Source organism: Schistosoma haematobium, chromosome 1 (assembly GCF_000699445.3).
Source record: "Schistosoma haematobium chromosome 1, whole genome shotgun sequence".
Classification (NCBI taxonomy): Eukaryota; Metazoa; Platyhelminthes; class Trematoda; order Strigeidida; family Schistosomatidae; genus Schistosoma; species Schistosoma haematobium.
The window spans coordinates 16,516,397-16,540,505 of NC_067196.1; the positions used below are offsets into that span (position 1 = coordinate 16,516,397).

Below are 24,109 nucleotides of genomic sequence, written 5' to 3' on the forward strand. Positions count from 1 at the left end.
ACAAATACTTTCTTAGGATTTGTAATGTATAGAAACACAAATTTAAAGAAGGACTGCCATAACTCAGACAAATCTTTTGTTGACTTGTTTATCTGTTCGGGCTTATGATCACTTGATCAATATAGGTTTTTGTATGTAAATATTTATACAGCATCACTATATCCTCAAAAATGTTCCTTTTCTTTAATATACATCAAGCTTCTTCCATAAAATGTTATTGTTTTCGTTTGTAAGTGTCATTACCAAGTTTTGACTTGATAATTTCAAATAAATTGAACATTGGATAGATTGTTATAAATCAAAATAATATATTTGTAATATCACATTGAGTAGAAAAATTGAGTTTTTCAGTTTTCTGACATTTCTTGACTCATAGTAAGCCACTTCTTCAGAGAAAACTCAAGTTTTTTACTCATTGCGATATTACAAATATATTATTTTTCTTTATTGTTTCAGTGTTTGTTTGTATAACATACTGTTAGTTTAATCAAAGATAATATTACTCAGTTCGTTCCCATCTATCAATTAAGTTAAATCGTTTAAAAGTCACATTTCCCTAAATGAATTAATCAATTTGTTTTTGATGCATCGAACTTTGTTTAGATATTTAGATCACTTTGTAGGTATATGTGGATTCTGTACAGATATATAATATAATAACAGTCTGAAAATAATTACAGACTTCATGCCAGTTTACATGCATGATAAGCTTAATATAAACGGTAACATTAAATGTAGAGAGCAAAAATGTGATATAAGATTGTTTTCAGTTTACTAGTTCAAAAATTGTTCAGGTAGTACATTTTTCACATGTATTACAACAATCAAAGGCATAAACCAGGAACTTTTAATTCTTTTTAAGTGGATATTCTGTTGATATATGAGCGGTGTATCTAAAGTCATTTCCTGCCCCATAGCGAATTTATTATGACCATCTATAACGAAAGAAAATAAAGCATGGAGCACGGTAAAAGTGGCAACAGTTATTACGATAGGTTAGTTAGGTCTACCACAATACATATGTCAGGATTTTTTCTGATCTACTATTCGTGTTAGATATTATTCAAATTAGTTAGCGTTGCCAGGGACTGTGGTAATGTAAAGTAACAGCAGGTAGGTTTTACTTAGTTGATTCAGTGAGAAAAATCGCTAAATATTTAAGGTTCCTATAATCTCACTTGTGGAATAAGATACACTTGCAGATACTAGGACATTTGATGCATTTTCAGAGGAGCAGTAAGCATTAGTGCATCAAACAAAGGATGGGAGTGATTTTATCTTATGGATAGATTGTGGTAGATTATCCCAGAATCTGAAAAATTCACAGGTAAAATAATTCATATAGAGAGGTGATCTAAAATGGGTTTGTTTCGCTGATGACAAAAAGTTACAGATGTTGTAATTAGAAGTTTCTGCATATTGAATTACTTGACTGGGTATAAAGGACAGTTTATTAAGTACTTTGAAGAAGATTAGATTACCTCAGTATCGTTATTTCGTCACAAGTTTCATAAGATAGATAATAGAGGTAGATTATTCACTTAGTGACCGTTAATTAACGACCTTAACATTAAGACTTATTTGTCTTCAAGCTCCCAGTCCAATGTTTAATCAAAACACGGATTTATCAAGCAGATCTCACTATTACTTTCTATTTATCAATGACGTAGAAACTTTAATAGTACTCCCTAAATACCTAACCACATAGCAACACATACAAAAAGTTACAATGTATGCTACAACTATGAATCTGTAACAATGAAGAATAACGATATATGTATCAAGTGAAAGCTGACAAATAGAGAAAAATAGACACAGTAATCCCCTGCGGGATACTTCTGAAGGTTTTGTCGTTGTTGATTTCGCTTCAACATAACGTAGAGCTCCAACGATTATTCAATTACTAATAATTAGGAATTAATCGAGGGACTTAGATGATAATATTTCCATATGTTTTTATGTTATGTTATTTTCAACCAAATAAATATTTTACTAATTTATCATTTTTGCACTACTTTTCACCTCTAGATTAACGTGCATCAGTTAATCTCAATTCCAGATGAAACAAATGATCAGTAACTTTTTATGCGTATAAACTGTATATAACATTATGATTCATTTATGTGGAATATTTTAGTTTACTTTTCTGTGCCTCCATTTTCTTTATTGTTTTTTAATACCAACATATTTTCAAATAAATTGTTTTTCGCCATTGATAACTTTTTAAGTAAGCGCGGAAAGACAGCACTAGAGGGTTTTTACTCGCTTATGACCCCACAACAATGCCTCTCAGCAACCCTGCTGTGAACCAAACCCAAAATCTTCAGTTCATAGCTCATATTCAGCCTTTAAATTATCAATCCTGGACAAAGTGGTTTGTAGACCTAATGTCAGTCGTCTAGTGATATTGCACAAGTTCCTCCTAGTGTCTAGAGGATAACCGCTTCACATAGTCGGACTTCACTGGCAAAGGCTTCTCATTCGAGCCCCAGATCTTGCCCCCCCAATTTAATCTCTATCGAGGGGATGATTGTTAGTACTGTATAGTGAGCTATTATTGGATAAATTCTGCCAGTTATTCCTGGTTCTGATCACACGCTTTGAAATGAGCGGGATTGTGCTCGGAATTATATCATCACTAACTTTCACAGAATAGTAATGATCTACACAGCATACCAAGCAGTCATGTGTTGTGACTCGTCCTTTTATTATTTGAAAATATTTTCCACGACTACGTATGGTGTAGTTATGTGTTCGAAAATAATTATATCCTGATCCATCCCAAACTGTCCATCATTTTCATCCTTACGACTATAAGAATACGTAGTTTTCTCGTAGTTTGTTTCATTTAAGTCGAATTGCCACTAACGTCTCTTGTCACGAGAGTAGAACGACGAAGGCATGATCTTGAGTATGTGCTTATAATATGGTGTTGAGACTGTCTAAACGGAAAAGGGGATTCCAAGCTTTTGGCGCGAAATCCAAATATAGAGTGAGTAGTTGAGTCATTTTGTATGATGCTGAGATTGCTGACAATGGTTGCGGGAGATAGCTTTATGTCGACATACAGTAAAAACTATCGTGTCAAATGTTTAATCCCAATTATAGGATGCATATAAGAGAAGAGTCAACCCTATCCTCAGGATGAAACCCCTACTACCCAGACCGATCTGGACTATTTCATTGGAGAACTGGCCAGGTAGCGCCTCTTGGTCCTTTGCAGTCAACTTCTTTCTCAGTTTCCTCATGGAGCACTTTGGGTTATATGTGATACTAGCTCGTGAAGAAGACCCTAACTATGAACCCAAAAATCTTATTTGGATTCGTTCAGGGGTTGGGAAAAATGAGTAATAATGTCGACTTTTGTGCTAGTTTCTACAACTTACTATTATAGTGACCAGTGGAAGACCAGTACGTTCATCGGTAATGTAAGAACGTTTTACACTTTATATCCCCATTGTTTTATTCCCCATAAAGTATCCATTGGGAAAGGCTGTTTTCTCATTGAACAAGAAATGGTTTAAAATTTGCTACAGTTGTTTTCGGTTCGTCCCCAATCTATACTTTGCCAGATGTGTGGCATAACCATATTTATCAGCCATCCGACAGACTTTCATTTGTAGAAAGTGTTTGCACTTATTCGTGTCTTATAGTCCAGATACAAACATTGTGGCACTTAGCTTAAATAACTTGTGATTTTCACAAAAGATATGGTCTTTACGCTTCAAGATACCTGAAAAAGTTATATTCAGAGCTCGGATTAAAGTGGGTTCACTGAAATAATTCTATCCGAATCGAATTAGTCCGCCATACTATATGTATCCGTTATAACACATTTACCTCACTTAAGCTTGTTCATATTCAAGTCGTTTGTTAATTTCTTCAGCAGATAAACGATGCAACCCTTTTCAGCAACAATTTTTCAACGTCCCTACATATGTATTTCGACGCTCCTATGAATGTGTATAGTTTGGCGCATATGACGGCTTACTCCTGTTACTCCTCGTGGAGGAGCATAGGCCGCCCACTGACATTCTCCAAACAACTCTGTCCTGATTAATGCTTTCCAGTTGTTTCAAGTTGTCATTCATTATTTTGATGTCCGCCTCCACTTCCCGACCCGATATGGTTTTTGATCTTTCACCTTCCTTTTCCCCTTCAAGTTAGCACTTGCCTTGTGATGTAGTTCGATAATTTCCTCAATGTATGTCCTCCAATCCACCTGAAGCGTCTTTTCCTAATTTCCTCTGGCTTGTAAGTTTTGGTTAACCAGGCGAATAAATTATTACGTGAGTTAATTTTTAAGGAGGTAAATCAGTAACATTATTCTGGTCAACACTAAGAAATTATAACGCTTTTTGGACTACCGAAATTAACCTCACTTATAGAATTTACAGTCGGATCCAAGCTGTTGAAGATGCCGCAGGTACTTGAAGTTTAACAACAACTAATCTCATCTGGCTAGCGACTGCAGGGGATGTTGAGCACGGCGTTCCCACTAGTCATATGGTGCGGATACATGACGAAGCGCCTTTAGGTGAGTCCGTCAAAACTAATGTGATCAGCACCCAATTTCGAAGACTTAGAATACATACTAACCAAGAAGCGTGGTTACTGTAAAGCCTCCAGGCGACGATGTTACTTTTTTAAACTCATATTTCTTTACACCTTCTACTCATATCGCTCAGGTCATCCTTTCCATAAATTGTAGGTTGAATGTGAGGCGCGACGTTTATTTCCTATCTCTTCGGTGCTCTGGTGGCTGTCAAGTACTTGTGTCGGACTTGTCCGGACCTGATTAGCGCCAATTTAAGTTTGGAATGTAAGTGATATTGTATGCTCCCATGAGACTTCGGTACATGCTGCTTTTTTATTTTCTCATAGACCTCAATGTCCAAATATATAACATACTAGGCTCAAATATCTAACTTTATCAGTTCATGAATTGCAATAAAATATGTGCTTTGTGTTCCTGTTCATGTATTCAGCGTTGTTTCACTGACATACTATGTTTCTCCAACGTTTCAACATTTTGTGAATAACCTCTTATGTTTTCATTTAAACTGGCGAGACCATAATTTTGGACGAACCAATCAGATATAAGATAACACTTCTTGGATTTTATCGCACAACTCACTTATTCATTTGGCTAAATGCATATTAGGCACTATAGGTGATGTCAGTTCGTCATAAAAACCCTTAATCTGATTCCTAACTCTAACCATCGACTAGATCATAATTCTGGACATTTGGATTGTTTTTGGTTATAGTAATTATCACTCTTATCTTATTCCTTCAGGACCAAAGCTGGAAAAAGTTAATCCTAAGAGTAACGATCAGTGTGACTGGTTCATGGACGACTTTTGAGCGAAGCCATAGTGACCTTGAGAGTGTCTACGTACTTACTAGGGCTAAATGAGAATTATAAAGCAGTTTAAAGAATAAGGATTATGATTAACAGTTGATGGTTAGGGTTAGGAATTAGATTTAGGGTTTTTACCATGAGTTGACATCAGCTATCATGCCAAAACTAATTAGTCAAGTGCGTGAATGGATTTCGCGCCAAAATCTTAGACCTTATCGTAAACATGATTGGTTCGTCCATAAATTATAGTCTCATCTAATGATTAAACATTAACACTGGGAATAATCTTCCTCTACCTACAGAACCAATTAATGGCCAAGTCTTTTTTGGAATATTGACATCAAGGCATCATAACTGTTACTTCGAGTAGAAAATTCCTCGGTTTAGGAATTTTAACTACGAAAAGGTTCACATGGGTCTTCGTGCCTGTTCTGGTACAAAGTTATTTCATATTACGTGTTGTTTAGTACTGAGTCCTAATTGGCATGTTAAGGCAAAGGATTATTGCTATTGTGATCACATCCCTGCTGATCCTTCTGTACTATATAAGCTGCAATTTCCCCAGACTGTTACCAGAGTAGCCCAGCTGATTTAACAAAACCCTATCTTTAGTTCATTGCCGTTTTATTTGATTACTGTTCACAGCGTTATTTTAATCAATATTTGTCGTGCATAGAATCTAACTTAGAAAAATTTACGTGTGCTATAATTTCGCTACCTCTCAAAACTATCTGAAGATCTTCAGCCAGGCCAGTAGTAGCTAGTCTCTGATGTGGAAATTTAGATGACTTTTGTTCAGTATTACTGACAAATTTAATCACTGCTCTGTATTTCAAAACTCTTTAGCCCAGAGGAGACTTTTACCATGCGCCTAAACCATAAGCTTTTCGATTTTCACTCGTTAATCTATGAATTTCTGTCGAAAGCTTAGAAAGTGCGACCTTTGCATGGTTCAAGGAAGTTCATAACCGAATATAGGAAGACTTTTCATTTCATGTATTTGTTTATCAAGGGTGTTATGACTTTCACAAGTTGGTCCTCGAAACTATCAAACCCAGTATATCCAAAGGTTTTGGGTGCACACTCAGGCACTGCATCGCTTGAGGCTAATCACCACTTAGGTTTTATTTTGGAATTTGAAGTATCATCCATTAATTATGTGAAGTACTTCTGATTGTAAAGGTGTGTGACAGCAGTAAGGTGTTTCTCTCTGACAACCAACATATGTAGCAATGTTGCCTTCTCGCAACAGAAGTAAGAAGTTAGAAAAGGTCGATTGAAATGTCACACCTCGCCTTGCCCTACGAATACCCGTCTCTAGTGGTAAGGTCTTTTAAAGTGCGGAGCTAACGGATCAGAAACTTTCTATTAAAGGCCTTGATCGACCGGTCTCAAGCAGTTGTCCCTTGGGCTCTTCAGTTACGCTCTCAGGTCGTTAAGACCACCATTAATTCAGCTTCTTTCTCAGTACGTTCAAGAACAAGTGTCCCTTAATGATGTAGGCAGTCAGAAAATGACAACCCACCTCATACCTATATCATCACTCGAGATCATCTTAATGATGACCAAATCTCTCACCTTTTAGGAATTCTTCCATCATTGTGGTCAACCCTCCTCGTATATCTTTATCACCACGCACCACTAATGACTTGAGTTCACGAAATGTTACTCGCGATCTGAAACCACGCTCTAAACTACATGTTGGAGCTTTCAATGTTCTAGCCTTGTGTCAGATAGAACGAAAGGCCTCTTTAACAAGGACTTTGGGATCTCGCGTCATTGACGTGTGCTGCGTCTCCGAAACGCATACAGTATCCAAGTACAGCCATTCATTTGACCTCATTTTCTCAGTATAAAGAACCGGCAAAATTTACCCGTCGAGTATCTGGAGACCCCACTACTACTTTCCGTGGTCTCGTTGATGTAGGTATAGTACTGAGTTCGAAAACAGAACAGGCTCTGTTAGACTGGATTCCAATAAACAATCTCTTATGCTCTGTTCGAACGAACCAGTAAGAATCCGAAAAGATAGAGACAAACGCCGTTGCCTTTTCGTTGTATGCCCATGCTCCAACTGAATTAAGCTCAAATAAAGTTAGTTATGGATTTTATAGACAGCTATCTAACCGACTTTAAAAAGTTAAAGGCTCGGATGTCGTCATAGTGGCTGGTGATTTGAATGCCCAAGTAGGTAAATTAAACCAAACCAAACGGTACTTAGGCAGATCTTATAGTGTTGCGACTCAACGAACATAGTGGCGACCGTCTGTTGCAACTGTACCCAAATGACCGTCTATTTTTGGCGAACATTAAATTCGAACATAAGGAAAAACATCGTCCGGTGTGAAGATCACAATCAACTCATCGACGGACTCAAATAGATCATATTGTCATTAGCCATTGTTGGAGGAGCTCAATTGAAGACTGTTGCTCATTCTGGAGCAAATGTTTAGACGCGAATCATGCTCTAGTTTAAGCACGTATTTGTTTGAGTCCTTGACGTGGAGCAGCCACATCAATAAACCCCTTAGAGTCCAACTTGATAGTTAACAAGTTAAGAATATATTTCAGGTGAAAGTGACATTCATTCCGAGGTAGTTTGGTATGATACGTAAAAAGCTGTAGAAATAGCAGTGATATATGCTAGTAACTTAAACCAAAAGGTTAAGAAAAATCAGTGGGTTTCAGCGGCCTCTATAGCACTGATAGATGCTCGGAAACCTATCTCGTCTGGCTCTGAACACAATGAGAAGCGGAGGCAGCTTAAACGTAGGCTGATAAAGAGTCTACGTAATAATCGTGAGCAGCGATAGGTAACAATAGACATCTGTTCAGACTTATCAAGGTAACGGTTACTAAAAACCCGGCTGTTAGTGAAACTATTTCGAAAAAAGATGGGACTGTTATTCCCTCAATTCAAGAGATTGAACCGATGGACAAAAGCCTTTATGAAAAAGTTCAACTGGCCTCAAGGATGTTAGTCCAGTTTTAGCAGTTACATTAACTGAGGTCTTATTTATTTATTTGAACATAAACATTGGTACAAAGGGGTACCGAATACACAAGTCACTTGATTTGTGTGTAGGCTGTGATACTACCCGTGTGTCCAGACCGAAACAGGTGGTTTCCTTAGGTGACCACACCTGGAGTTTTCGACATAAATGTCTGATTAGACGCAGGGTATTAGGGAATGATGGTAAATCAGTTGATGAGGTTATGAATCTTCATCGACTGAGATGGTTGGGCCACGTGTTACGTATGCCTGAACACCGACTACCACGACGTGCAATGCTATCCGGTATTGGAGGTGGTTGGAAGAAAGTTAGGGGCGGCCAAACCAAGATGTGGCATCAGTGTTTGAAGTCACTAACTTGTAGTCTGAGCCATGTTGGTAGATGCAGACTACTTGGTTGGGGTCCGCGTGACTATCGTAACCAATGGTTGGAGACTCTTGGTGACATGGCTCAGAATCGATCACAATGGCGTCGGTGTATACACTCTCTGTCTTCCCTTAAACTAAGAGATTAAAATCACTTCATATCTTTCTTTCTACGAACCAATCCTTTCTTCTTGTACTATATCTCTATATGCAATCTTTCTCTTATATATTACCACCTTTGACCTAACCACTGCTGTGAATCCGGTGTTCATCTTGTTGTGCTGATGCGGTATGGCAACCTGGACCGATGCACATATGTGCCTGGTCCTACGTTGTAGCTGACTGACTGATCCACAAGGCAGTAAAGCAACGTAAAGAGATGCAGTCCCATGGTAGCCGATGACCAATAATTGATTCATACGCCATTTGTCCCCTCAGGATTCTGTGGCCCTTTTGCACCATTGGTTTAAAATCAGGGTTTTCCAACTCCTCTAGGTGAATCCTCCATATCCACCAACCAACTCGGTTAGAGTGCCGGACATTCGCCTTTCGTCCTCTCAACTTCGTAAACAACACCCCCACCACGAGAAGGTAATGAGTAGGACTTCCCTGACAGTGACTAAAATCTGGGAACTGAATGTAGTTCCATCTGACTGTTCTCGATCACTGATCGTCCCAGTCTATAGGAAAGAGCAGAAATCCTCTTGTGAAAATCACAGAAGAATTAGTTTAACTAATATTGTGTCTAAGATATTACTCTCAATAATACTTCGACGTCTGACCAGATCCCGTGAAGAGCAAATCCGAGAAGACCAGGCAGGTTTCAGACCTAGACGTGAATGTATAGGCCAAATATTCACCCTTTGACGGGCCCTGGATCATAGACGTCTGACTATAGTTGTACTCCTTGACCTTAAGGTGGCGTTCGACTCCGTTAATTGTGAAGTTCTGTGACAGTGTCTGCCATTGAGAGGTATCCCAAAGAAGTACATGAACCTTTTACAGTCTCTCTACTCGAACACTACTGATCGAGTGATAGCTGATGAGAAACTGTCGTCGTAATTGGTTACTTCAAGGTTGTTCACTTTCACCATTTTTATTTAACTTTTCCATAGACATGCTTTTATAGATAACACTTTCATCGTTTGACTTTTCAGGCATTGGCCATCTACCAGGAAATTCGCTTGTTGACTTAGAATACGCAAATGATATAGTTCTGATTGTTGAAGACGCTGACGAAGTGCAGTCTTCTAATCACATTAAGTAACATTGCAAGCATGTTTGGGATGTGGTTCTCTCCCTGCAAATGTAAAATGTTGCTTCGGGTTTTGCTTGTGTCATCACCTTAATTAATGGTAAGCAGCGAAGTAGTTGGACGCATCGACTACTTATCCTGAGTCTCTTCAGTACTAATGGACTGGTGTCTGACGAAATCTCGGGACGGATTCAGAAGGCTCGATTGACTTTTGGCAACTTGTGTCGCTTTCAGCGTAGAGGAAATATCCGTCTGCCTATCAAAGGACGAGTTTCCTGTTCAGCAGCTCACTCTGTTCACTGGGTGTAAAGCATGGCCATTAGGAGTAGAGGATATTTGTGGATTACTAGTATTCGGCCATGTTATAAATCTCTCTTTCCTACGGTTATGACCCAGCTATTCCTATTGCTTAGTAATCTCGGACACCGATTCACTCGACAAGTCCCCGTTTTCTTAGATGGCTTCATTGGCGGTTTACCCAGCAAGTTATACGTTTCTCTAGAGACTAACGTGATATCTGATGCCGTGTCAATTTGAAGACGAGCTGATATGCCGTTGATCTGGATGGTCACATACTTTCTCTGAATGTCATAGTTTGTTTGAAAGGCAGCTACCAGAGAAAGAGATTTAGACTCGGCTGATTTCACATGTCGAGGACGTTTATGCTTCTTCTTAGGCTGAGACGTACGCTTCGGTGGACAGTGACCTTCTTTATGTCCACGTTTGTTGCACTCCTGACATTTATGCTTCTTGAATGGACAGAATCGTGCATAATGCCAATCACCGCATAACCAGCATGCAGTCCTTGGTTTGTTACGAGTTGTTAAAGGCTTCTGAACTTTTAACCTAGTAATAGTATTTACACTACCGCAGGTTAAATTAGGATTTACCTGTTCAATCAACTCGTTGTCATGTCTGATGCTTTGTAGACGCTTACACTCATCTGTCAATGTTCTGAGTGTGACGTTTGGGTCTTGATCCAGTCGAGCTAAAAGTCTAGTCCTGATCTCAGCATCTTGTGGTGACTGAAGAGCTTTGATGAATATTAAGCATTTAAATTGGTCATCAGTCAACGAGCGTAACTTGAAACGTTCACATTCTCTGTTGACGATGTCTGCTAGAACACCATATTCATCGGCTTCGCGTTTCACCAAATTTAGACACCGATATCGAATACTAAACAACGAGGATGACTCGCCGAATATCTCTGACAACTGAAATACCGTCTCCTCGAAACTGAGCTCTCGAGGTAACTTTGGCAATATATGGTCAGCAAAACGTGCATGTTCATTGCTTCCCAACTTACGTACCAACAATCGGGTCTTCCACGCATCGTCTTGGTTACAGAATTCTGTTCTAAATGTATCTTCCCAACGTTTGAACCACGTGAGAAAAGTATTTCCACTTTCGGGATCATAGATGAATTCTGGGATGCTACTAGCGACTGCATCACAAGACGTACTTGAAATAGCATGTGAATTCGAGCAGTGGATGTTAAGCTGTTGAGTCAGAGTCTCCAACAACCGCATTTGTGCATCAAGTTGTGCTTGCTGTTGTTGTAGTATTCGGTTAAGCTGGTCATCTGATATGGGCATCTTGAATTTGTTTTCCTTTTTCCCCGTCGCCACTGTTATAAATCTCTCTTTCTTACGGTTATGACCCAGCTATTCCTATTGCTTAGTATTCTCGGACACCGATTCACTCGACAAGTCCCCAAATCAAAACACGGTTGAACAGGAAGAGATTATATTCCAAATAACAAGGTTAGATGGAAGTAAGAAGCACGTCAGAAGCACAATAGAGAAAATGTCAGTATATTTATAGTTTTTACATAAGAAGATTCCAGAGTATTCTCCAACTATCGACTAGTGCTGATTGGATAAGAATTAGCCAATCAGCGTGCACCAAAGCAATCATGCATTGAGCATGCTTTAATCCAGTCTATATCCCGCTAACACCTCCCCTTTGAGCAGATTCGTAGGATCTGGTGCTAGGGTCCAACTGCAACCGAGTGACTGGCCTGTGCTTTCGATTAGTCCATCGTCTAGGCAATAGAGAAGTATCACTCTTTTCTTGCACAGAAACTGATGTGTCTATTCCCGGCGTTTTGATTTCAAAGGTGTCTAGCAGAACATCAAGAGGTAATCGATATTGAATCTTGTTGCTGGCTATCGAGGTTGCTTTCAATTGGTTAACATGACGTACCCAAACTTCCGAGCCAACTGACACCTCGTAAACCACACTCCCCTTCTTTTTCAAGATCCGACCGGCTGTCCATGTAGGGTGTTTCCCACGATAGTCCATAGCAAGCACTTTTTGTCCCACCGTGAACCAATCGTCTTTGTGCCCCATGATGTCGGTTGAACTGATTCTCCATCGATAGGTTTCGTTGGGGTTCAATAGCTGGCGTAGGACGGATGACATCGAAATGTGTTCGTATTTTTGTTTTCGGTTTTCCTAGTAACCTATCACCTGTCTTCTTTGGAAGTAATGGGGTGTCCAATGATGAACGCGATACGTTACAGACACTGTTAATTGGTACATCCATTATTCCAAGTTTGTCTAACATATCTAGACCAAGAAGATCAAGGTTTGACCGTTCTTTTAGGTAACATATTCCTGTACAGTTAGTTCCATTGAAGGAAAATTCACACTGTAATTCACCAACCAGTTTTAGCACACCACCTGATGCGTTTTTAGCCGTTTTCTTAGATGGCTTCATTGGCGGTTTACCCAGCAAGTTATACGTTTCTCTAGACACTAACGTGATATCTGATGCCGTGTCAATTTGAAGACGAGCTGATATGCCGTTGATCTGGATGGTCACATACTTTCTCTGAATGTCATAGTTTGTTTGAAAGGCAGCTACCAGAGAAAGAGATTTAGACTCGGCTGATTTCACATGTCGAGGACGTTTATGCTTCTTCTTAGGCTGAGACGTACGCTTCGGTGGACAGTGACCTTCTTTATGTCCATGTTTGTTGCACTCCTGACATTTATGCTTCTTGAATGGACAGAATCGTGCATAATGCCAATCACCGCATAACCAGCATGCAGTCCTTGGTTTGTTACGAGTTGTTAAAGGCTTCTGAACTTTTAACCTAGTAATAGTATTTACACTACCGCAGGTTAAATTAGGATTTACCTGTTCAATCAACTCGTTGTCATGTCTGATGCTTTGTAGACGCTTACACTCATCTGTCAATGTTCTGAGTGTGACGTTTGGGTCTTGATCCAGTCGAGCTAAAAGTCTAGTCCTGATCTCAGCATCTTGTGGTGACTGAAGAGCTTTGATGAATATTAAGCATTTAAATTGGTCATCAGTCAACGAGCGTAACTTGAAACGTTCACATTCTCTGTTGACGATGTCTGCTAGAACACCATATTCATCGGCTTCGCGTTTCACCAAATTTAGACACCGATATCGAATACTAAACAACGAGGATGACTCGCCGAATATCTCTGACAACTGAAATACCGTCTCCTCGAAACTGAGCTCTCGAGGTAACTTTGGCAATATATGGTCAGCAAAACGTGCATGTTCATTGCTTCCCAACTTACGTACCAACAATCGGGTCTTCCACGCATCGTCTTGGTTACAGAATTCTGTTCTAAATGTATCTTCCCAACGTTTGAACCACGTGAGAAAAGTATTTCCACTTTCGGGATCATAGATGAATTCTGGGATGCTACTAGCGACTGCATCACAAGACGTACTTGAAATAGCATGTGAATTCGAGCAGTGGATGTTAAGCTGTTGAGTCAGAGTCTCCAACAACCGCATTTGTGCATCAAGTTGTGCTTGCTGTTGTTGTAGTATTCGGTTAAGCTGGTCATCTGATATGGGCATCTTGAATTTGTTTTCCTTTTTCCCCGTCGCCACTGTTATAAATCTCTCTTTCTTACGGTTATGACCCAGCTATTCCTATTGCTTAGTATTCTCGGACACCGATTCACTCGACAAGTCCCCAAATCAAAACACGGTTGAACAGGAAGAGATTATATTCCAAATAACAAGGTTAGATGGAAGTAAGAAGCACGTCAGAAGCACAATAGAGAAAATGTCAGTATATTTATAGTTTTTACATAAGAAGATTCCAGAGTATTCTCCAACTATCGACTAGTGCTGATTGGATAAGAATTAGCCAATCAGCGTGCACCAAAGCAATCATGCATTGAGCATGCTTTAATCCAGTCTATATCCCGCTAACACCTCCCCTTTGAGCAGATTCGTAGGATCTGGTGCTAGGGTCCAACTGCAACCGAGTGACTGGCCTGTGCTTTCGATTAGTCCATCGTCTAGGCAATAGAGAAGTATCACTCTTTTCTTGCACAGAAACTGATGTGTCTATTCCCGGCGTTTTGATTTCAAAGGTGTCTAGCAGAACATCAAGAGGTAATCGATATTGAATCTTGTTGCTGGCTATCGAGGTTGCTTTCAATTGGTTAACATGACGTACCCAAACTTCCGAGCCAACTGACACCTCGTAAACCACACTCCCCTTCTTTTTCAAGATCCGACCGGCTGTCCATGTAGGGTGTTTCCCACGATAGTCCATAGCAAGCACTTTTTGTCCCACCGTGAACCAATCGTCTTTGTGCCCCATGATGTCGGTTGAACTGATTCTCCATCGATAGGTTTCGTTGGGGTTCAATAGCTGGCGTAGGACGGATGACATCGAAATGTGTACGTATTTTTGTTTTCGGTTTTCCTAGTAACCTATCACCTGTCTTCTTTGGAAGTAATGGGGTGTCCAATGATGAACGCGATACGTTACAGACACTGTTAATTGGTACATCCATTATTCCAAGTTTGTCTAACATATCTAGACCAAGAAGATCAAGGTTTGACCGTTCTTTTAGGTAACATATTCCTGTACAGTTAGTTCCATTGAAGGAAAATTCACACTGTAATTCACCAACCAGTTTTAGCACACCACCTGATGCGTTTTTAGCCGTTTTCTTAGATGGCTTCATTGGCGGTTTACCCAGCAAGTTATACGTTTCTCTAGAGACTAACGTGATATCTGATGCCGTGTCAATTTGAAGACGAGCTGATATGCCGTTGATCTGGATGGTCACATACTTTCTCTGAATGTCATAGTTTGTTTGAAAGGCAGCTACCAGAGAAAGAGATTTAGACTCGGCTGATTTCACATGTCGAGGACGTTTATGCTTCTTCTTAGGCTGAGACGTACGCTTCGGTGGACAGTGACCTTCTTTATGTCCATGTTTGTTGCACTCCTGACATTTATGCTTCTTGAATGGACAGAATCGTGCATAATGCCAATCACCGCATAACCAGCATGCAGTCCTTGGTTTGTTACGAGTTGTTAAAGGCTTCTGAACTTTTAACCTAGTAATAGTATTTACACTACCGCAGGTTAAATTAGGATTTACCTGTTCAATCAACTCGTTGTCATGTCTGATGCTTTGTAGACGCTTACACTCATCTGTCAATGTTCTGAGTGTGACGTTTGGGTCTTGATCCAGTCGAGCTAAAAGTCTAGTCCTGATCTCAGCATCTTGTGGTGACTGAAGAGCTTTGATGAATATTAAGCATTTAAATTGGTCATCAGTCAACGAGCGTAACTTGAAACGTTCACATTCTCTGTTGACGATGTCTGCTAGAACACCATATTCATCGGCTTCGCGTTTCACCAAATTTAGACACCGATATCGAATACTAAACAACGAGGATGACTCGCCGAATATCTCTGACAACTGAAATACCGTCTCCTCGAAACTGAGCTCTCGAGGTAACTTTGGCAATATATGGTCAGCAAAACGTGCATGTTCATTGCTTCCCAACTTACGTACCAACAATCGGGTCTTCCACGCATCGTCTTGGTTACAGAATTCTGTTCTAAATGTATCTTCCCAACGTTTGAACCACGTGAGAAAAGTATTTCCACTTTCGGGATCATAGATGAATTCTGGGATGCTACTAGCGACTGCATCACAAGACGTACTTGAAATAGCATGTGAATTCGAGCAGTGGATGTTAAGCTGTTGAGTCAGAGTCTCCAACAACCGCATTTGTGCATCAAGTTGTGCTTGCTGTTGTTGTAGTATTCGGTTAAGCTGGTCATCTGATATGGGCATCTTGAATTTGTTTTCCTTTTTCCCCGTCGCCACTGTTATAAATCTCTCTTTCTTACGGTTATGACCCAGCTATTCCTATTGCTTAGTATTCTCGGACACCGATTCACTCGACAAGTCCCCAAATCAAAACACGGTTGAACAGGAAGAGATTATATTCCAAATAACAAGGTTAGATGGAAGTAAGAAGCACGTCAGAAGCACAATAGAGAAAATGTCAGTATATTTATAGTTTTTACATAAGAAGATTCCAGAGTATTCTCCAACTATCGACTAGTGCTGATTGGATAAGAATTAGCCAATCAGCGTGCACCAAAGCAATCATGCATTGAGCATGCTTTAATCCCGTCTATATCCCGCTAACACCTCCCCTTTGAGCAGATTCGTAGGATCTGGTGCTAGGGTCCAACTGCAACCGAGTGACTGGCCTGTGCTTTCGATTAGTCCATCGTCTAGGCAATAGAGAAGTATCACTCTTTTCTTGCACAGAAACTGATGTGTCTATTCCCGGCGTTTTGATTTCAAAGGTGTCTAGCAGAACATCAAGAGGTAATCGATATTGAATCTTGTTGCTGGCTATCGAGGTTGCTTTCAATTGGTTAACATGACGTACCCAAACTTCCGAGCCAACTGACACCTCGTAAACCACACTCCCCTTCTTTTTCAAGATCCGACCGGCTGTCCATGTAGGGTGTTTCCCACGATAGTCCATAGCAAGCACTTTTTGTCCCACCGTGAACCAATCGTCTTTGTGCCCCATGATGTCGGTTGAACTGATTCTCCATCGATAGGTTTCGTTGGGGTTCAATAGCTGGCGTAGGACGGATGACATCGAAATGTGTTCGTATTTTTGTTTTCGGTTTTCCTAGTAACCTATCACCTGTCTTCTTTGGAAGTAATGGGGTGTCCAATGATGAACGCGATACGTTACAGACACTGTTAATTGGTACATCCATTATTCCAAGTTTGTCTAACATATCTAGACCAAGAAGATCAAGGTTTGACCGTTCTTTTAGGTAACATATTCCTGTACAGTTAGTTCCATTGAAGGAAAATTCACACTGTAATTCACCAACCAGTTTTAGCACACCACCTGATGCGTTTTTAGCCGTTTTCTTAGATGGCTTCATTGGCGGGTTACCCAGCAAGTTATACGTTTCTCTAGAGACTAACGTGATATCTGATGCCGTGTCAATTTGAAGACGAGCTGATATGCCGTTGATCTGGATGGTCACATACTTTCTCTGAATGTCATAGTTTGTTTGAAAGGCAGCTACCAGAGAAAGAGATTTAGACTCGGCTGATTTCACATGTCGAGGACGTTTATGCTTCTTCTTAGGCTGAGACGTACGCTTCGGTGGACAGTGACCTTCTTTATGTCCATGTTTGTTGCACTCCTGACATTTATGCTTCTTGAATGGACAGAATCGTGCATAATGCCAATCACCGCATAACCAGCATGCAGTCCTTGGTTTGTTACGAGTTGTTAAAGGCTTCTGAACTTTTAACCTAGTAATAGTATTTACACTACCGCAGGTTAAATTAGGATTTACCTGTTCAATCAACTCGTTGTCATGTCTGATGCTTTGTAGACGCTTACACTCATCTGTCAATGTTCTGAGTGTGACGTTTGGGTCTTGATCCAGTCGAGCTAAAAGTCTAGTCCTGATCTCAGCATCTTGTGGTGACTGAAGAGCTTTGATGAATATTAAGCATTTAAATTGGTCATCAGTCAACGAGCGTAACTTGAAACGTTCACATTCTCTGTTGACGATGTCTGCTAGAACACCATATTCATCGGCTTCGCGTTTCACCAAATTTAGACACCGATATCGAATACTAAACAACGAGGATGACTCGCCGAATATCTCTGACAACTGAAATACCGTCTCCTCGAAACTGAGCTCTCGAGGTAACTTTGGCAATATATGGTCAGCAAAACGTGCATGTTCATTGCTTCCCAACTTACGTACCAACAATCGGGTCTTCCACGCATCGTCTTGGTTACAGAATTCTGTTCTAAATGTATCTTCCCAACGTTTGAACCACGTGAGAAAAGTATTTCCACTTTCGGGATCATAGATGAATTCTGGGATGCTACTAGCGACTGCATCACAAGACGTACTTGAAATAGCATGTGAATTCGAGCAGTGGATGTTAAGCTGTTGAGTCAGAGTCTCCAACAACCGCATTTGTGCATCAAGTTGTGCTTGCTGTTGTTGTAGTATTCGGTTAAGCTGGTCATCTGATATGGGCATCTTGAATTTGTTTTCCTTTTTCCCCGTCGCCACTGTTATAAATCTCTCTTTCTTACGGTTATGACCCAGCTATTCCTATTGCTTAGTATTCTCGGACACCGATTCACTCGACAAGTCCCCAAATCAAAACACGGTTGAACAGGAAGAGATTATATTCCAAATAACAAGGTTAGATGGAAGTAAGAAGCACGTCAGAAGCACAATAGAGAAAATGTCAGTATATTTATAGTTTTTACATAAGAAGATTCCAGAGTATTCTCCAACTATCGACTAGTGCTGATTGGATAAGAATTAGCCAATCAGCGTGCACCAAAGCAATCATGCATTGAGCATGCTTTAATCCAGTCTATATCCCGCTAACAGGCCATATATGTCTTTGTCTCAATAACTTATACTTTCTCGAACTGTATTTTCGATGTTTAGTCTTTCCCTTTACCCCTGTTACGGTTACTACCTCTACTATGCTGGGATTTGGGCTGACAATTTTAAGTCTATGCTAATGGTGTATGACAACTTGAACTGACTTACAGACGTACATGTTCTACGTTGCGACTGACTGAGGTATCGACAGGGTCTTGAACATTGTTGTTGGCACTTGCAGTAATCCAGAAATCCAGTTTCTGAAATGATTCTATCGGTTTCGCATGTTGGCTTCTTCAAAGAAAGTCTCAAAACATACTTTGTATACAGTGATTCTAGAGGAATTAACGTTACTTCACTTATATAACTAGCTTTTAGTAATTACTACTTCTTGATTTAGTCTTCAGGTTCATGATAGAAAACTCAGACATCCATACACCGCATTTACCACTTTAATTACAATCACGAATTAATAGTTATAAGCGTAATCAACATATTTCTAATCAGGATGATTACAGGTCTACAAAATAAAACATGAACGTCGGTTTTATAAGGACTCAAGTTATGATAACCAATCAGGACTCCAACTTCAGAGCGGTATGTTTTACGCTTGTAACGTAGAGACAGTAACAAAACCACTTGCCTCTACTAGTCATTTATCTATTCATATATCATATCCAATGTTAGCGATTAGTTTGACTAATATTTTAGCTAAAATCAGGGAGTTGGACGTAACCCCACCTGACTGGTCGCAATTACTGATTGTCCCAATATATAAGAAGGGGTCAAAATCATCCTGTGATAACCATAGAGGGGTTAGTTTGACTAACATAGCATCTAAAATACTAGCCTCAATAATTATCAGACGCTTAACAAAGACTCGTGAACTGCAAGCTCGAGAAAATTAGTCTGGCTTCAGACCTAGTCGTGGCTTCATCGACCACATATTCGCCAGTCGTCAAGTTCTAGAACATAGGCACGCTTATCGGTGTCCGACAATGATAGTTTTTCTTGACTTAAAATCAGCACTTGACTCTGTAGACCGAGAGGTTCTGTGGCAATGTCTGTCATCGAAAAGTGTACCTCAGAAGTACATAAACCTTGTGAAGACCGTTTACTCGAACACCACCAGTAGAGTCAGAGGTTATGGCGAACTGTCATCTGATTTCGCAACCTCAGGTGGTGTCCATCAAGGCTGTCCACTATCTCCACTTTTGTTTAATTTCACGATAGACCTACTGCTGGTAATAACGTTCTCGTCAACTGAATTTTCGAGCATTGATCTCCTATCAGAAGCTATACCTATCGATTCAGAATACGCAGATGACATAGTCCTGTTTTGTGGAGACACTGATAAAATTCAGTCTTTTGGTAGCAACAATGTCAGGATTTTGGAATGTGCTTCTGCCCCTCTAAATGCAAGTTATTGCTTCAGGACTGGGCTGCGTCAACTCCTGAACTAAAGATAGGGATTGAAGTAGTTGAACGCGTTGACAACTTCACTTATCTTGGAAGTCTGATCAGCCCTAATAGGTTGGTGTCTGACGAAGCCTCTGCACGGATTCAGAAAGCTCGTTCGGCTTTTGCCAACTTATGTCACCTATGGCGAAGGCGAGATATCCGTCTATCAATAAAAGGACGAGTATACTGCGCGGCAGTCCGTTCTGTTTTAATTTACGGCAGCGAAACATGGCCATTAAGAATAGAAGATACTCGTAAGCTACTAGTATTTGACCACAGATGCCTTAGAAATATTGCTGGCATCTGCTGGGATCACCGGGTAAGTAATAGTGAGGTTAGACGCAGGGTATTAGGGAATGATGGTAAATCAGTTGATGAGGTTGTGAATATTTATCGATCGGGATGGTTGGGCCACGTGTTGCGCATGCCTGAACACCGATTACCATGACGCGCAATGCTGATAAATGTTGGAAGAAAATTAGGGGCGGCCAGACCAAAACGTTGCATCAGTGCTTGAAGTCACTAACTTGTAGTCTGAGCCATTTTAGTAAATGCAGACTACTTGGTTGGGGTCTGTGTGACTATCGTAACCAATGGTTGGAGATTCTGAGTGTTATGGTTCAGAATTGATCACAATGGCGTTGGTGTATACACTCTTTGTCTTCCCTTAAACCGTGACATTAAAATTGCTTTAAATCTTTTTTTCTACGAAGTAATTCTTTCTAACTGTACATTATCCTCATACACAATCCTTTTATATATTACATCCAATGAAGTAACTACTATGAATTTAGTATCCATCTTATCGTGCTAATGGAGTGTGGCAACTTGGACCGATGCATGTGTGTGCCCAGTCCTACGGTGTAGCCGATTGACTGACCATATATCAACCTCAAATCGAAATGGTTTATATGAATTAACAGAGATCTTACTCTGCTTCCTTGACGATTAGTAAATGGATAAAATCTCAGTACATAGTATTTCAAAGGCATGTGACCTTTGAGGCTTTGATTTACTATTTAGGTAAATGATGGCCAACCCTATTGCTTGAAGTACTTTGAATATGTCTTTTAGTTATATTTTATAGTCAACTCTTTATTTACGATGAGTAAACCTTAAAAGTGAGAACTTTTATCTTAAACACGCCTTTTAGTTAAAACAGGTTCATAGTACAATTTAAATGATGTGGTCAGCTTTTAAAAATATTTTTCAAGTTACACCGCTTTTCAACTGTACATGTGCATGTTACAAATTTTTTATTTGATTAAAGGTGGACATTACTAGACGTGATTATTGGTTAATCATTACTGTCTTCCAGCCTAATCCCTCTTATGACTATCATTAGTTCCTTTTAAGTTTACTGTTTGGTGTTTTAGAAACCTGATCTCACGTTAGAAATCTATATCATTAAAACAAGGTACTAGGAAGCAAAAGTTTGGTCCATATCCCTTCAAAATAAATAATTTATTTGATTACCCAACCATAGGATCTAGATTGTATTACTGAAAGATTATGTCGCCCAATTTTCTTCCATTTTTGTAGAACTCTCCTGATAAAACTGCAATACGGCTACAGCAAGTCCAACTAATTCGAAGACTACATACCCGTAGCCAATCCATCTATTTGTTTGAACGATGCCTCCAAAGAGAAACATAAGAAATAAGGATGATGATGAAGACGAAAGTGTTAGGGCTAATGCTAACAACAACGAGAGAAAAAACACAAAGTCGGGGAATAAGAAAAATAGAGATACCGAGGATGAAAGTATTAAAGCTGATACTAATAACAATGAGAAAAGAAACACAAAGTCGGGGAATAAGAAAAATAAGGGGAAAGCTGCTAACCATGTTCCTTCGGATTCTGAAGAGGATAAAGTAGTTCCAGACGACTCTATTGCGAAGAAAAAGGAAAAAAAGAACAAAGGGAAAGAACAATTAGTCAGTGATATAGTTGAGAAGCAAAGGGACACACAAATGCGAATGGAAAGTCATAAGTCTAGTAATGAATCTCTCAAATCAGATGAAGTTGATGACGAATTTTACAAAAAGAAAAGAAAAGCGGGACGTAATACTGTTAAACGCGCAGATTCTGAAGACGAAGGGGATGCAAATAAGACATCAAATAAAAAACAGGGGAAAAAGAAAGGTAAATTAAATGGGATTGATGCAGAACAGAGGGGTCAAAAAGCTGATATCCAACAAAAAACAGAAGTTTGTGATTCCAAAATGAATTCAAATCGTGAAACTCCACAAATGGATTATGAACTTGATGAGAAGTCTACAAAACCTGAAGAGATTGATGACGACTTCTATACAAAGAAAAGAAAGGTCGGTCGTGGAAAACAAAAACCAGAACATGAAGAACTATCTAATCAAAATGCAACTGGTAAGAAAAAGAAGCAGAAACCCGGAAAAAAGAAACATGACGATGGATTCGATAGTGAACAAGAAGACCTTGATGGCTTGGCCAAAGCTATGACAGTTGTTTCTTTAGATAGTGAAATAGATTATCTTAATCCTCAAAGCACTAAGTTTGATGGGTTTTCAGCAATTTCTCTTGATCATCATACCACAGTAAACAATCCAGAGACAACCGATGATGTCCATATTATATCTGATGACCCCTTAGATAGTAAACCCCAGATTGACGTTACAGAATCAAAGCCACCTACTGATAATGATATTAATTCACTGACGAACAAGTGTTCGACTACTGATATAGAATTGGAGGATGATACTTCTTCTAAGCCAACTTTAATTGAAGAAAGCGTCACGGAAATTGATGCTAATGCCGTAAAACCAAAGATATCAAAGAAGGAGCTTAAGAAGCTTAAAAAGAAAGAGGAGTTTGAAAAGCTTGTTGAAAATGCAAAAGCTAAAATTATCGCATCTTCTGGAACACTCGATAACTTTGCACTTTCGCAAGTAAGTGAAATTCAAAATATACCTTTTCATACTTGTACTACTCATCTGTTTGATCCATTGATTTCCACGTTTAATTTGTGTTAATTGTGCTGTTTTTCAAATAATTTATAATAAAGGCTAAATATTTAACTTCATCATGAAGATCAAGTTGATTTCGAAACGGTGTGTTATCCTACATTTTTGTTATATATTACCTTTAAATGTGAAAGACATGAAAAATTCCAAGGCTAGTGACCATTATCATCAGAAATAGTATACTTTAAAACCTGAGTACATAGCTCTGGTTCATTGTTGTCATCTTCAAAGCATCATAACTACTTAACGTGACGGATGAGTAGTCATATTGATACTAAATGCTAGGCGAATATAACGAATCAGTTAGCGGCACAGTGAATTCATACCAAGTTAGGCGACTAAATTATGTTTTAAGAGTGGATTGCCAATCCGTAAGACTACTGATTGTTGAATATTTTATTATGACAAAACTCAAAATAGACTACAAATACATTTTTTCGCTTGTCATAAGAAGTAAACATGTAATTTCTCCCCACGATTTCTAGTCACTGTCCCTCTTCATTTAATGTTTCATTCTTTTAGTTACTTACTAAGGTTATTATAATCGATCCTGATACACTTCTGTTCTTTTTTCACCAAGATCTGTAGTGTAGAAACTTAGACTAATATTTTATGTCTAATCTATTTTAATGGTCTGTTTTGACGTTTCAGATTGTTAACCTATCGTTATGTAATACATTTCAATATCAATTTACAGACCTTATCTCAATCCGTTCTCATTCTGATTTACAAATTATAGGCTTCTGGTAATACAAAATCTGAACAACAGGATAATCAGCTTGATATACGAGTTGAAAATTTCTCGATTGCCGCTAAAGGAAAGGATTTATTTGTAAATGCATCCCTTCAAATTACCCATGGCCGTCGTTATGGGTTAGTGGGGCCTAATGGGTAAGTAAATATATTCTTGTGTTATTTTCTCGTTAAGAT

General features: G+C 39.3%; 3 protein-coding genes across 3 annotated transcripts in view; 2 read left to right on the forward strand and 1 right to left on the reverse strand.

Annotated features, from left to right (window-relative positions):
• The window catches only part of MS3_00010065 (uncharacterized protein), a gene marked incomplete at both ends in the record, with an annotated part of 39,382 nt that extends 37,349 nt beyond the window's left edge, over positions 1 to 2,033 (forward strand). The window contains one exon of the mRNA XM_051218398.1: positions 2,029 to 2,033. Within this exon, the coding sequence (XP_051073263.1) occupies positions 2,029 to 2,033 (5 nt within the window). The remainder of the gene's footprint in view (positions 1 to 2,028) is intronic.
• Positions 2,034 to 4,211: 2,178 nt separating this feature from the next.
• ABCF1_1 (ATP-binding cassette sub- F member 1) overlaps positions 4,212 to 24,109 on the forward strand; it is a 29,837-nt gene continuing 9,939 nt past the window's right edge. Inside the window, exons 1-3 of the mRNA XM_051211530.1 lie at positions 4,212 to 4,822; positions 21,723 to 23,104; positions 23,919 to 24,070. Coding sequence (XP_051073264.1) covers positions 21,815 to 23,104; positions 23,919 to 24,070 — 1,442 coding nt within the window. The 5' untranslated portion in view covers positions 4,212 to 4,822; positions 21,723 to 21,814. The remainder of the gene's footprint in view (positions 4,823 to 21,722; positions 23,105 to 23,918; positions 24,071 to 24,109) is intronic.
• On the reverse strand, positions 5,299 to 18,835 carry MS3_00003681 (uncharacterized protein). Its single transcript, XM_051211542.1, has 3 exons — positions 16,468 to 18,835; positions 13,145 to 14,212; positions 5,299 to 10,889 (listed from the first exon to the last, which is right to left on the reverse strand). Exon 1 carries the CDS (start codon positions 18,357 to 18,359, stop codon positions 16,701 to 16,703), a length of 1,659 nt encoding a protein of 552 aa, XP_051073265.1. The 5' UTR covers positions 18,360 to 18,835; the 3' UTR covers positions 5,299 to 10,889; positions 13,145 to 14,212; positions 16,468 to 16,700.